Genomic DNA, 15,028 nt, shown 5'->3' on the forward strand with positions numbered 1-15,028 from the left:
TCTTATTTCTGAAGTTACGGCTGTTGTGCCATCAACACCCTGCTCATAAGCCCTGACATGGCACCCGCTGTTTTCAGGTAGAGGGTTACTGTAAGCCAAGGCAGGACTGCCAAAAAAAACCAATCTGGCGAGTCACCAGCTCTCACCCTCTCTGCCACCTGTGGACCATGCCACCTCTCAGTCACTGGAGAGCAGGAGCCCGGGGTGGACCCACAAGCTTTTAGGATGAATGGCAGCACAGTACCGCTACACCACGCTGCCAGGGTAACAGCTTCTGTCACAGCATTAAATACAGGTGAGACTGACCGCCCGGCACTGTGATGGAGCGCAGTCACTCTGCCCTCTATGGCCAGATACAGCCCGTCGGGTAGGGTTCGCAGCACAGCCCAGCCACTCACCTTGGCAGGAAAACCGGTTTCTGGGCCAGGTGCTCCCGGAGCTCAGGGGAGGTAGAATCGGAGTTGACGTACCGCTCCACGTAGTCCGACCAGCGCTGGAAGTGAGCACAGAGCACAGATCAGCCACTGCCTTACCACCAAACAACGTGGGATGGTTAAGGAGGCTAAGACGAAGTTATACGGATGAACACAAGGTCACTTTTGAAGGCTCCGTGCATCTTATCCCCAACAAGGTAGGTACAACGTTTCCCTATATAGTTTTGAGTGTTTTCTAATACAAAATAAACCAAGAAGGATTTGCCTACTCACATCACTGATGCTTTACGGCGTGTCCTTGATGTTTCTTTATCTTATGTTAATGGACCACAACAACAGTCAACTGGACGCCTTTGTCCAGTGCACCCTTGACCATCAGTCAGCTCTCTGGACAAGCTGCTCTTACCTCTGCTTCTACAGGGTCATCAGAGTTCTCCTCTTCTGTGTCCAGCAGTTCAATAGTTAACTGAACTTGACCTCTGCTCTGAATGAACATCAGCTATAAAGAAAAGGCAGAAGGGACTTCAGTAAGAGGTTTCAAACAGAAAAATCAAACTCCACTTCTCACTGGCGCAAAGGGAGCATGAAGCAAGCTGGCATAGTTTTAAGGGAAAAAACTGTTTCCCACATGCCTGACAGCAAAGGGAAAACACTAGCCAAATTGCACAATCTTTGAGGAACAGCAGAATTGTAAAGCTTACTCTTTTTGTTCTTGTTGGAGTGGTGCAGGTCCTTCTTGAGCCCCCAAAAGAAGTTTGAGGACAAGGGAAGAGAGATTATACATGCAGGCTTTTATCCAAAGTACTTTACTCACTCAGAAAGGGCCTGACCACTTCCTGCATCTTACGCAAAGGAAGTATGGATTTGATTAGCACAGTGCACCAGGTTATTTAGCAATGTATGCAGTCAGCAATGATCTAATGCCCAGTCAGTATTAGCAGATCTCCTCACAGCTGACAAAGGTTGAGACACAAGAGAAATGGGAGAGTTTGAGCTAACAAATTTAAACCGGTGACAGCAAAGCAGTCAATATGATACAACCTAAAGATGTTGTGAAGCACAAGGGATATTCATTGCTGTTCAAGGAAATGTATTTCTCCTCAAAACCTCATTTCTGAGGAGCCCTTACAGAAGCATTAACCTACATGCCAAAAGCTGGGGACATGCCACCAAAACTTTCCTTTCAACTTTCAGAGCTACAGAAAGTCCTCAGGGTTCCTGGGTGCCTAAACAAGGCTTCTTTTTTAAAGGACTGGTGCCTCTCCCTTCTTAAAAGGCATCCCCCTCGCTGCTTGCTGCTTTTACACCGCAGTCCACAGCCCGGCTTTACCTTGAAACAGTTCTCCTCTGACATGAGCTGCTCAGCTTTGCGCTGGTACGCGGCCTCCAGAAGAGTACGAGAAGACTGGGAAGCAAGAAGACCTCCTGTTGCTCCATTGTTGTTCTCTGACAGGTAGAGGTCTGTTACCTGCACGCAGATCTCATCGCTCACTATGTGCTGGAGCTGCAAAAAGGAAGAACACAGGTAAGGTGTTCGTCAGGGAACCCACTACATGCCTATCAGCACAGAACAGAAAGAAACAGAGATGTAACCATGGGTTTAAGCCCAAGAAAAACAAAACAAAAAGGCTGAAAAAGCATGAGTTTAAGGCATGAGTTTTGTACGAGTTTAAAAATCAAAAGTCGCTCAACTGTCTTTTGAATTCAGTTCATCTCTGGACTGAAGTACAGAGCTTCTGAAAAGCAGCTCTATCCTTCTGAAAGAGCAAAGATCTTTCAAGCCATTCCACTTCCAGCCCTTGTGTCTGTTTTTGTTCTTTACGCTACAAAAAGGCGCATGAAGAATTTTTCCCTTGGTTACAGATTCTTCCTACCAGTCCAATAAAAAGGACTAGAGTTTAACAGCCGAAATGAGCTACTCAAACAGCCAGATAAAAAAGCCAAAGCTTTTTAGAAAAGACATGCACTGCTCCTACAACACTGGTGAAAAGGAAAGAAATTATTTAAATGTCATTTAATTCTTTTTCAAAGTTAAAGCAAGATTAGCTCTGGAGACACTTTGAAGTTGAATACTTATATCCTAAAACTTCTGGAAAACAAAGGGAGAAGTCTATACGCACAGAGAGGATATTCTCAATAATTTAAGTACATCAAAAGTTACCTTTTATCACATCTCTTTACATCAGTGTTAGAGCTGGATTAAAAACCACCCAGAATTTACCTGCTTACCCCTGAAATTCCCCATTTAGGTCTACAACACTCCCCCTCCAATGCAGGCCTGGGCTCTTACTGCAGCAAACAACCTGGCTACTTTCTCTACCCCGGACCATCCGCCCTCCAGCCTTTGCTGGCAATCACCTGTCGAACAATGCTCTGGATCAGCTTGTCCATTGTAAAGGCGATGTAGGCATGAATGGTGAACATTTCACGCAAGGAGTCCTCATACTGCGACGAGTCCATGTTCCCATCCAGGAGATTGCGCACCATGTCCAGGAAGGCTGGGTAATAATCCTCAACATCGATGTCCACTGCAACAAGAAAGAATGGGAGAGATGAACATACCACTCCCAGGAAGGGTTGCTTTGAGTTTTGGTCCTCAGACTACCCAGTCAAGCTGAAGAATTACTGGAATAGGCTGAAATTTGTTTTTTATAGACATTTAAACAGGTCCTTTTAAGGCCACGGGTATGTTCATTATCTCTTTCTAGGTCTAGCCTCCTCCACGAGGGTTTTATTTCTGAAAGACTTTTTAAAAGGCTTTTAGTTAGGGAACTCAAGGATACCTTAGATACGCAAGTGTAAAATGAAAGCTCTTATGAAATAGCTGCTGCATATTACCATTCTGCTATTCAAGTCCCACGTGCCTCACATCTTCCCATCTCCTCCCTCAATTCAGTGCTGGCCAGTGATAAAAGAGAGATCCCCTCATCTTAAAGGGTCACCACTGTTAACATGCCCAAAGATACCAAACAAGCTCTGTCAACATGCTATGAACAGAAACCTCTTTCTTCCCCAGCCTCCCACCAGAAGTCACTCACTAGGCTCCTTCAGTCGCAGCTGGATGGCAGGACTGTCGCTCTTGTCTCGCTTTATGCCCAGCACTTCCCTCTCCCACTCCCTTTCCCGGGTCTCCTCTTCGATCTGCCGCTCAGCCTGGGTGCAGATCCTCAGCAGCCGCAAGCACAGGATCTGATGCAGCCGCATGAATATGTACCAGTTGCTGTTCACATAGAAGAGATTGTAGACCTCATCCATGCCCCGCAGCTTCTGGGCTGTCGTGTTGTTGAACATCAGCTTGGTTTTGGGAGGACTGCCCCCAACACCGTTGTGCTTTTTTGCGGCCCCAGTAGCTTCGTCCACATCCATTTCCTCTTCTTCCTCCTCTTCCACATCCGAGAGCTCACCTCGCTGAGCAAACAGCAGGTCTGGAATGAAGTGATACATGATCTGCTTGATTTTGTACTTGTCCTCTTTCTGGATTCCCGTCTGCCGCTTCACGTGGTGGATGATGAGAGAGGCAGCATCTTCCAGGATCTGCTTGTCTTCATAGGCTAGTGATAGGTGTGGGCCCGTGGGGACTCCAGCATTGTCTTCTGAAGCCTGCTCTTGCCTCTACAAGTGAGAAACACAGCACAAAAATGAGTCCCAAACACCTCTCTCCACCCAAGAGCCTTTCAGAAAGCTCTGCCAGTGGCACAGATTTTCTCTCTCCTTGAGCAGTGAGGAACAGGAACCAAAACTGCACTTGCAAACTACATAAGCTTGAGGGAAGGAAACTATTGGTGACCATCTTACCTCATCATAGATGCTTTCAATCTCATTGAGGAGACTCTTTGACCTCAGGACCTTGGTATCATTCTGCTTGAAGTTGATGCCCTGGTGGTCCAAGGATTTCAGGTAATACTTCTCATTCTGCTCTCGCCAGACTTTATTAAATCCTCTCTGGGCTTCTCGCCACTCCTCCTCTTTCATCTTCAACCTTGGATCAAGAAAACAGGGGTGAGCTAAGAGGTCTACTCTGAGCGTACAAGGAAAACCTAGGGCCGTGGTTCCTGGCCAGTGTTGAGAAGAACTGAACTCCTTATGAAATGGGCATAAATGAAAGCCGTCCCACAGAACGGAGCTTTACAGGAGGAGCACCCTGCACATGCTCTTCTGAAGAAGTCCCTCTGGGCTTCTTTCATGTCTAAGTAACACCACTCAGGAACAAAGCAGCTTGAAGGCTTGTGCTTCCCCCCGCAGCATGCCAGAACAGCTAGAGAGCTTAGTGTCCCTCTAGCCCCACTGTCCACAGCAGGCAGAGGGGCTGAAGGAATGGTAGAGCCATAAGAGCTGGCCCAGCTCTCTCAGAACTCCCCAGAAAGTCATGTAGCTCCAGCTGCTGAACAGTGGTGGCTTAGTCTGGATGATTAACAAAGTCATCGCCCTGCAGCATGGACACCTGAGCTTCCTGGGAATGGACTCCTGAATCTTGACTCAGTATCTCAAGCAAAGCAGCCCTGATGCAGCTCAAGACCCAGCTCGCAGGAAGAGTGTCCTTACAGCAGGCTGGGGAAACTGTGACCTTGCTGGTATGCTGGGCAAGGCTGTTACCCCAGCTGTCAGAGCCCTGAGACACAGGACCAACAGTCCCACAGAGATGAGAAGTGGCTGGGGAAGAATATCTCCTGCTTACACACCTCCTTGAGCTTCCCCAAGGAGTTACAGCATCCACTGCCTTTTCTTGACCGAGAAAGGGGAGGTTGACAACAGAAACAGACTGGGAATCTGAGCATTCTGAGCACTGAGCACAGCATCTGAGCACAGCCACCACAACCTCAGCCCACAGTGACGTACAGCCACAGGACTTGGAAAGGGATCAAATTTAGCCCTGGAACAATCCACACAGTAGACACTTTCCTCATCTTACACACAATGCTGACACCAGGGAAGAAACACGTTTCAAGAGGAGACATCAAAAGCTCTACATCCCTCCAGCTGAGCTGTAAGTTTTTGTTTCAGAAGGGTAATTCCCTCTTTCTAGATGATTATTATGAAATACAGCAACTGACCAGAACATAAAATGCACTTCTTAATTTACAGCCTTGTGGAGGTCATACCCTTTAGGGGCAGAAATTAGCTACTTTTACATAAATCTGGATCACATATGGTGCATTAGCCTTTGGTAGAGGCCCTGGGGCAGGGTGCTAGAGCAGTCAATACCTTTTCAGTACAATGGGAACAGCCACGGATGGGTTCTTCCGAAGTCCATCAATGATGTCAGCTGCTTTGTCAGCATATATCCTCTGGAGAGCCTTGCGGTGGATCACCTCTGAAGTGCCACCCAGAGTGTTGTCCAGGCGGAATTTGGCCTGCTCCTCGGCAGACAAGCGCGAGAGTTTCTTTTGGATTGCCTCAAGGACGCGGATTGTTGCCAGGTTGGTCTCCAAGACAACATCCAGCTGAAGCGAACAGTGCATTAGCCATCGTTGAATAGATAAAACATGATACTTCACAGAGGCTAACATTTAAGCGACATGAAACAAGAAGCCGTGCATGTTTAACAAGGTGTTCTTGAGCAGTGGTTTCCATGTTCGGCTGCTCTAAAATAATCCAATTATATTTTATCTGCTACCTAGATAATACTGCATAAGAATTTAAAGGCTTCCAGAACGACACTGTTCAGAAATTACATTTTCCACCTGGGAATAGAACACAATTGACAGTGACTCTACAAAAGGACATGCTGAATCTGAGTGTATTCAGGTAATTGCCAAGCTAACTTCCATTTCAAGTCAAGATGTCAATCATTTAACATCCTGAACGTATCGCTTTTCAGATTATTGCAGGGGAATGCATGTTCTCGTGTGCTACATGGGCAGTAAGAACAGAAAAGATGCATTGATTATACGCTGGCCATTGAACAATTTCATCTGGAGTGGTGTGAACAAAGAGCTCTGCACAAAAAGTGAGGGGCAGGGGGGTAGCTTGGAGCGAGAGGTGGTTATGCAGCTGCTGCTTCTTGCATTAAGAGAACACAAGCTTTTACGCAAAAAACAGGTGACACACACGCACACAAAACAGATTCTAAGCAATAGCATTAAAGGTATAACTATATCAAGATCATTAACTGTTCAAAGAACCCCAAGCTTTCCGAGACATGAATCAATGAAAAACAATTTACCTCAAAACGCTCATCCTCGCACCTGTAGATATGCTCTTCGTATTGCGTCTTCTTGGAGCTCACGAATGTGGAGTCTTCAGACCAGGACGGGAAGGAGACCCAGGTGTCATTCAAAACCTTTGAAGGAGACAAGGGGAGACAAGAGTCACGGTCAGTCTTCGAGGTGGTCACACTCGTCCAGCTCTGAGCCCAGTCTTCTGCTGGAAGGATAGAATTCCCCAGTCGGAAAAATTGTGTGCCCCTTCCAAAGCCCAGCATTCAGGGGGCAACCCCTGGCAGCCAGAACCGTAACATCCAGGCAGTCTGAAAAATTCATTAGCTAGAGCTGTGAGAAAAAACTTGCAAGGGAAGAGAAGAACGAAAGGTGAAAGGAGCTTTTCCATTACTTTGGATTGGTCGGCTGCAACCATGTGGTTCATCATGTGTGTGATTCAATGACGACAACACTGGGTGGTCATCATGTCAGACGTGACTGTTAGACAGTACATGGTTTCCACCTCCAAATAAGGCTAATTGGGAATATAAATCCATACCCCAGCAACACCTTTCCTGACAAAGCAGCTGAGCACCTGCAGCTTTCACCACCTCCAAAACAGGAACAGAACATTCAAAAAAACCTCAAAGAGGCCAAAGGCAAAGAAACAAGGGTTTTGGCAGGCAGTCTTGAAAGTCAGGCCCAGTTTTCATAAACCTGAAGCCTGAACAACTGAGTCATTAGATTCTCACATGAAAAGAAGTTTGTAACTGCATCACAAAAGACACTTTTGAGAGACATGTCAGGACATAGATAAAAAAAAAAAAAACAAACAACTTACAATTGTCTCTTGCCCAGGTTGTTTTCGCTATCTTGCCACCACTTCAGCTGAACACCTATCACCACCACTAACTGCATGAACTGGTCACCCACATTTGTCCGCCTCATCTCTCACGGAGCGTAAGGACACAAAAACCGTGATGTTTCCGAACAGCACTCTCCTCACTATTTGTGTGGATGCCACTGCTGACTGCAGTCACCCAGGGAAGGGATTTCTGGGGCTCTCCCCTCCTCCGGTGAATGCTCTTAAGCAGCATGTTTATTAACTGGCCTTCAGCAAGAGTCCTGCTCACTCACCTCCAAAACATTACCTTCAACACCAGTGAAGGAACAGGATCAGCCAGTACCATTCCCACTTTGATCAAAAGGTCATTACAACACGTTAAAGGACTCAGTGACTACATCTGATCCTGCAGGACTTTGTTGGGAGACCAGCTTTGACTCTTGACCAAGAAGGCTGGCTCCCTGTAGGGAGCCAATTTCCCAAAGCAACGCACCATTTCTCAAGACAAGAGGTCTTCTTAGCATTTCAAGCAGAAAGAAGCATTTGAGGGATATGTGGGAGAATCTGTACAGAAAATGTGATTTCCTTTTAGAGTTGGACTAGAGACAACTCTGAAAGCAGACTAAGTGGGAATTTGGGTAAAAAGGTAGCAATAATCTTGAATTATATACTACCTTGTAAAAGATCCCTGAGATCACATTATGACCATACAGAAAACTAGTTCTGTCATTTCCTACTTAAGACTGTTTAAGTTTGTAATCTTAATGTTCTTTTCACAGGTTATACTACGTAAAACATCATACATATCTAGTGCCCCTACATTTTATTTAAGTAGTTAAACATCACAACTATTTGGTGGGGTTTTTTTCCAGCTGCTCCCCAACGGTTCACGCAACCCTTTCACAAGCACCACTGGAGAAGAGCTGATGCCAACCATCAAAGCCACATGGGTATCGCAACTCCCAGCCAGCTTCCAGCATAACCCATTCCTAGACCAATGCCTCGCCCTGTGCCATAGCTGCTGGACACAATCCAGACGTTTACAGGAGTGCCAAGTGCTCATTTGCCGCTAGGAACACCTCGGGGTGTGCTCACCTCGGGCTCCGACACGTACCATGATGATCCCAAGCCAGGATGGTATGCCCGCACATGCCTGGGTGCAGGAGCAGCACGGCTCAGTGCTGGATCAGTGCTAACCAGGCAGCTGCCTGGCCCCAGCTCCATGCCCAGCCCCAATTCTGGGGCGCAGGCAGCAGCACAACTCTACTGCATGAGAGCAGACGTGCCCTGACATCCCTGGGAAACTTTTCAGCATAACTCAGATACAAAATAAATTCCCCATCCTGTTCTTCTGTTCTGCTTGTCCTTGCTCCATCCCTCCGAGAAGGCTGGGAATAGCCTTCCTCTGTCACACAATTCCCATCCGAGAGCATCTTACCTCTTTACACAGTGGAGTCCGCCCTGTGCACTTGGGTTGCTGGTAGCTCTTGGGTAAGGCTCGGTAGCTGGAGCCCAGTCTTTTACAGGAGGCATAGTCTATCTCCATGGCAATCCCCTCGGTAGCCCGTTCCTTCGGATACGTCTCCATGTGAACAGACTCTTTATACCCCAGAAAGTTTTTAAACCAAGTGAACAATTCTGGGAATTTCCTAAAAATCAAATGAATGAAGTGAAAAACTAGCTAAAGTAGAAATCAAACAGTGCTGAGCTGTGATGCTGAGGCTACAATTGATTGCTACAGACAGACTGTGTCGAAGACGACCCTCTGAATTATCAGTCTGGTGAGAGAGGACCCTCTCTGCTCAATCCCACTTCCACAGAGCCTGATCAAACGGGAGGCGAGTACCTGTTTGTTGATCAGGTGGTGGATTGCTCTCTCAGTGCAACTAAGGTGCTCTAGGATTACCCCCTCATATTGCCAGGGATACACAGAGAAGCACCAATATATCCTCCACATGCCTCGTGGGTACAGTCCCTACGAGACAAGTGATAAGCAAGGAAGAGCAGCCAAAGTTTTCACTGCAGGGGCAGCGCTCGTTGCAGGGTCACGTCTGGGTCTCCCAAACTGTCCCAGCAGTGAACCCAGGCCAGATCCCTAGTTGTTCGCCAACATTCTTAACCTTAAAGCAGACCCTTCCTTTCCAAAAGCAGCAAGAAGAAACTGAAAAGTGATTCTGTAACTCTGGCAAAATGTTTCAGTGCTGAGTGATTGCTTTGACCAGTGCTGCCTCCCCAGACTACACAGACCAGCACAAATTATGGAGAAGCCTTTGCCTGCAAGGCCTAAGTTCACCTGCTTGTAGAGGAAAGTTTTCTGAAGAATTTATTAGTCTAAAATACTGCATCTGTTCAACTCATCTTATCTCATGCAAAGCTCCAGCAATATGAGGAATTGAACCTGTTACTGAGGCTAATTGAATCACTGCTCATTTATTGCTTTTTCATTACATGACAGAAGATAATGTCCAACTCCAGAGTAAGAAAACTGTATTATACCTTTCCCAATACAGATATTCACCCTTATAGCTAGGAGCACAGACAGCACATGGGAGAAAATCCAGAATTTTTTGTCAAATACTTCACCTTTCCTAGCTAAAGGTAGCATCCTGCTGATGCCTGACTAATTCCAGTGGAGCTACAGAGAGAGCGGAAGCTCCTTGGGGCAGTTTCTTTGCACAGTAGCTAGCGTAATGGGGTCCTGAACCCAATTTACCTTGCTATTGCCTTCTCCCTTGGAACCAGGAACTCAATTCACAGGAAGAAGGACCATTAATCTTGCCGCCCAAAGTTGATGAGAGGGTATTGGTTAGTTTTAGCTGATTAATACAGAGTTGTTCTGTACACTACTGGCAATTATGGAAGTCATAATTCCTATTTAAACTATAGTATTGCTTATCATTTTTGGCTTCATGACAGAATTCAGCTGCTTTTTGCTTTTTGGAAATTTTAGTGAGTTTATAACAGGACTCTTTTTTTAGGGGGCATTTCCTATGTAATTAGACAGTCAATCTTTTCTCAGATGAAATAATCCATGATTCCAGAGCAAGACACTGCAATAACAAGCTGCTAAATAATTCTGTTTGCTCTTCTGAAAAAGGAAGAAACAAAACAAGCAGTACTGGCACTGCTCTTGAATGCTGCCTGCCTGCCAGCCAAGACACAGCTAGGAATCCCCCTCTCACCTCCTCTTGGGTAAGGAATAGAAAAGGGTAGTGCAGAAGAGCATGAAGTTGGAAAGAAAACTGAAGCAGGGCCCTTACTGTCCTGCTCCAATAAAGTCTGAAAGCCTACAGCATGTGGCACCTGCACAGTATTAGCCACTGAAGGGCTTCCAAGAACTGCCAGTATCTTCCCGCCCATACAGCAGCACATAGCACCTTACCACGTACATTCATGACACTCAGGCCAAGCTGGAGGGAACAGGAGATCAGAGAATGTACTGCCACAGAAGCAACCTGTGCAACCGTTTAGTGGACAGACAATTAAGCAGTGGCAGGCTATCCAGATAAAAGTCAACCAACAGCGGAGGAAGTGGGCAGCGCAGGGGTACTCCATCTCAGATGTACTTTGTGGCCCAAGAAACCACTGCCCAGCTCCCAGGGTGCCGTTCCTCCTCCTCCTCTGTGCCACGCAACCACATGAGATGCACTCCCCTGAACGACCACAAAGGTCAGCGTTTCTTTTCTGGCTTTGTAATGGAAACAGACCAAGCGGATTAAACTTCTCACTTCTCACCTCGCTTAAGGAAATGGGCTCCACTTACCCCAGGAATGGAGAAACGAGCTGCACAAGCTCAGCCCGGGAGATCACCTCCTGGTTGAAAATAACCAGGCAGCGAAGGAAGTTTTCATATGCTTCTGTGCTACGCAGAGCTTTGCGGACCTTATAGAGAGAAGAAAAGAGGAAAACGGTCGCTGTCAGGCTGCATATGCTATCACTGTTCAGGAGACCTGGATTCAACACTGTGCTTCCCACTGATGCACAGAGATTACACGTGGAATGAGAACGCAAATCTTTAAGTGAGTTGAATGGAGGGTAACTTGCCCCATACACCGGGCCAGAAGAACAGATACTGATGTGAGCCATCTCCGTGCTGCGTATGCCCTGCAACATCAGCACCCAGTGCATTCCTCTGAAGAAAGGAGTTGCAAGTAAAGAATTAAATCCCTTAAAGAACCCCCTAACAGATGGATTATGAAATGCTGGAATCACGGACAACATCAGTCATAACTGCAGCATCACAAACTCACCCAGGTTGCCTTTAAACACTAGAGAATATTGCAAGTAGGGAGCAGGGGTAACAGACCTGTGCCCTGGGTAATACTGCTCCAGCCTCTGCCTGCGTTACAGCTTGGGTTATCACAGATAAGCCAGCTTCTGTAACCCTTATCTTCACAGTACAAGGAAACCGAACTGTTCATCCCAACACCATTACCTTTCCCACGAGAACAGTTAGCATCTACGCTTCAGACTGAGATCTATCATCATTAAGACATTCGTCATTACGGTTATAACTCTACAGCAGGGATTTCTAGGTTTACTCATGTTAACACCTACACATCCTCCGAGCAATAGATTGGCTCCCAGTTACTATTAGCTGGTCTACAGCATGCTGCAAAATGCACCACATCATCAGGGAGTAACCAAGACTTTCATCGACACATGAATATTACTTAAAAGGCTTGTTTACATCCACTATATAACTCCCCTCTGAGCCCTAAGGAAATGTATGGACATCTTAAGGAAGACACCAAGGTACCACTTGGAAACATCCCACATATCCTCATTTGTTCTGTGTGGTAAACCAGCAACAGGTAACAACTGTGCAATTAATTAGATTCATCTCTCAGGGAAAAAAAAAAAAACCCAACGTCGACATGAATCAGCCGCTTTGTAAACTGAGCTCCCACACTGCAGGCAGCTCGTTGTGGATGGGTACAGCAAGCTGTGCCAACACAGCAAGACATGCCACACACATCGTCGGTTGTATGGGGATTTCGTAAAGGTGAAAAAAATCTGGAGTGTGCATTACAGGAAAAAATTCGCATTCCTGCAAACAACCTGCAGCAGCAGCGGGTGAAAAGCCGAAGAATGATATATGGGGAAAAGACACAAATGACCCCTTAAAAAAGATCACCAGTCTTTTAAAAATATTCAATGGATCTGACTTAGAGGTCGCACAATACATCTGAGGTCAAGCTGACAAATGTTATCAGGGTGGTATATATATCACATACTTCGCTGTGATAAAAATCCGGATGTATACACGCGAAGAACATAAATCAATGACGCAAGACGGCTTTCTCTGAATCTCGCTTCTCACCTTCTCAAAGAAGAGAGATTCTGTCCCCACACCATGTTTGCTGGCTTCTGCCAAAGACTGGTCTTTTAAACCAAGCAGCTTCGGTTTTTTCTGTTAACAAAAAAAAAGAAAGGCAAGAAAAAAAAAAAAAAGGCTGTTCAGCAGAGCAAGTTGCCATATTTTGATTATCTATCACACAAGAGTTTCAGCTTCCTGACCCCACTGTTTGCTTTCAAATAAAAGAAAGGTGGCTTTTTTGGAAGGAAACTTCCATGAAAGTGTGTGTCACAGGTTAATCTATTAAAGGTTAATCAGTAGCAGAGAACTCTAAATATTTTTAATACACTGTTGCGTCCTCTTTTGTAACTAGTTGATTGAAAAAGTCACTCTATGGTCCATCTCCTTCTAGCTAGTTTGCAGAATTACCAAAATAAATCTGTTTTTTTCCTATCACTCACCCAGTTCTTTAAGTCTTACACCTCCCTAAAATTATCATATTTCTTTTTCTCTCTTGCAATCCTCTGCAAGATCCTTTATTTTCCCCATACCAGCACTACACTCTACATCCTCAGAAAGGCCAAAAGCTGCCTCCAAATTGTGTTTTATTTTGCTGCCCTTTATCTGAAGAGGAGGAGAAAGGGCAGAAGGGGAAGTAAATCACTGGATTTAAATGATACTATTACATCTGCTAATGCTTTTCATCACAAAGCAAGATATACCACCCTCAAATAAAGCAGGCAAACTTATCCTTAATGCACAAACACTAAGCCACCTGGCCACAGCCTTGTTCTCTCAAAACATGCGTCATTTGAAAAGGGCAAACTTTGCTACAAGAATAATCATTCATCATTGTATTATAAGGTTTATCATAGGAAAGATGAGCAAGCATGATTCCACTGCATCTGCTCCAAGTTCTACAACAACGCTTTCAGGCACACCTTTATCCTTCCCTCAGCTTATCTTCCCACGTGCGTTAGAAACATTGCTACAAATTTTGGACAAATTTATTTTGCGATTTTACTGAGACTTTTGCCTCCACACTCCACATCTCTAAACACTGCTTTATTCACCAAGAAAACTACCCCCACACATTCTGCAGCATCCTAATAACTGGGGAAAGCCCTATTTTTCCCAAGCCAGTAAAGTAACTATTACCACCCTCAGGTACAGATAACATCACCAGTTTGTGAAAATCAGAGACAAAGCCTTGCACTTAGAAACAAGGACTTCAAAAAGTTTTCCTTTAAAGGTGAGAATTACTTTCCGTGTTCTCAAGCTGCAGCCTGTGCCACAAAAATCGCACAGACTTGTAAAATGCATCCCGCTCTGCCACAGCCTCCTGGGAAAAACAGGGCTGCTGAATGAGCAGCACACGCTCTTACCTTCACCGGAGGGGTTGCTCCAGTTCCCGAGTGCCGTCGGATCTGACAGCCATTCTGGTTGGGTCTTTGCTGTTTGTTGTTGAGCTGTGGCTTCTTCACCGTGCCACCGTGATCATTTCTTACCGATTCCACTTTCTCTGCAGTTGTCTTACTTAACAGCTTATTTAGAGACAAACCCATAAGACCATTAGAGCTGAGTTCCACGCATCCAGGCAAAAAAATATGCCTGCTCCTCCTAGCTCTAGATGACCAATATATTTTACTGCAGTTATTGCAGTCTTAGAACAACCCTTTTAGGCAAAGGGGTTGTACTTAAAAGACAAGTTATGGCCAGAAAACACAGTCTATCACCCTGACCCCATTCCCGCACTCAGTAAAAGATCACTCCAAAAAAAAACCCAAGAAACAAACAGCAAAAGCACATTTTTCTGAACTCTGGCTACACACAGAACAGTTTTCCACTAGGTATTTCAGTTCCAGCCTATCTCCAAGATGACTCACCACAGAGCTGTTGGCATCAGGCAGGAACTGCCCGAACTCCGAGAGCAGATCCTCCTGGTTCTTGAAGAGGCGAGCCACCTGCGCATACACCTCCTGCTCCGTCAAAGCTGGCGTGTAGTTACCTCCTGCCTCCTTGGCGTTACGCTGCTCTTTCTGTCATAGGAAAGAGGACAAGCATAAGAAGAAAGGATGCACAAACTATTTACGTGGCAAAGAAAAAAAAACCCTCAGCGATACAAAGAATGAAACAGCAAAGGTCTCAGCATCTCACATAAAGAATCATACTATATTAATAGTATGATATTTACACATACTAAATGTATATACTTATATATACTAAATGCCCAACTGGGCCTGGATTAGTAGGACTCTGACCAAGGAAGTGGTTTCTTTACTTCTAACATAGTACTACAGCCATGTTGTCTCTT

General features: G+C 45.6%; 1 protein-coding gene across 2 annotated transcripts in view; it reads right to left on the reverse strand.

Moving 5' to 3' along the window:
• Window positions 1-15,028, reverse strand: part of SIN3A (SIN3 transcription regulator family member A) — a 35,167-nt gene that overhangs the window by 4,018 nt on the left and 16,121 nt on the right. For both annotated transcript variants that reach the window (XM_010571637.1, XM_010571636.1), the window contains 13 exons: window positions 14,601-14,753; window positions 14,100-14,258; window positions 12,739-12,828; window positions 11,179-11,297; window positions 8,854-9,064; window positions 6,598-6,714; window positions 5,637-5,875; window positions 4,230-4,413; window positions 3,473-4,046; window positions 2,793-2,962; window positions 1,765-1,938; window positions 841-933; window positions 399-493 (listed from right to left, as the gene is read on the reverse strand). In XM_010571637.1, the coding sequence (XP_010569939.1) occupies window positions 399-493; window positions 841-933; window positions 1,765-1,938; window positions 2,793-2,962; window positions 3,473-4,046; window positions 4,230-4,413; window positions 5,637-5,875; window positions 6,598-6,714; window positions 8,854-9,064; window positions 11,179-11,297; window positions 12,739-12,828; window positions 14,100-14,258; window positions 14,601-14,753 (2,378 nt within the window). The remainder of the gene's footprint in view (window positions 1-398; window positions 494-840; window positions 934-1,764; window positions 1,939-2,792; window positions 2,963-3,472; window positions 4,047-4,229; window positions 4,414-5,636; window positions 5,876-6,597; window positions 6,715-8,853; window positions 9,065-11,178; window positions 11,298-12,738; window positions 12,829-14,099; window positions 14,259-14,600; window positions 14,754-15,028) is intronic.

The sequence above is a fragment of the Haliaeetus leucocephalus genome, unplaced genomic scaffold, assembly GCF_000737465.1.
Source record: "Haliaeetus leucocephalus isolate CR32 unplaced genomic scaffold, Haliaeetus_leucocephalus-4.0 Scaffold339, whole genome shotgun sequence".
NCBI lineage: Eukaryota > Metazoa > Chordata > Aves > Accipitriformes > Accipitridae > Haliaeetus > Haliaeetus leucocephalus.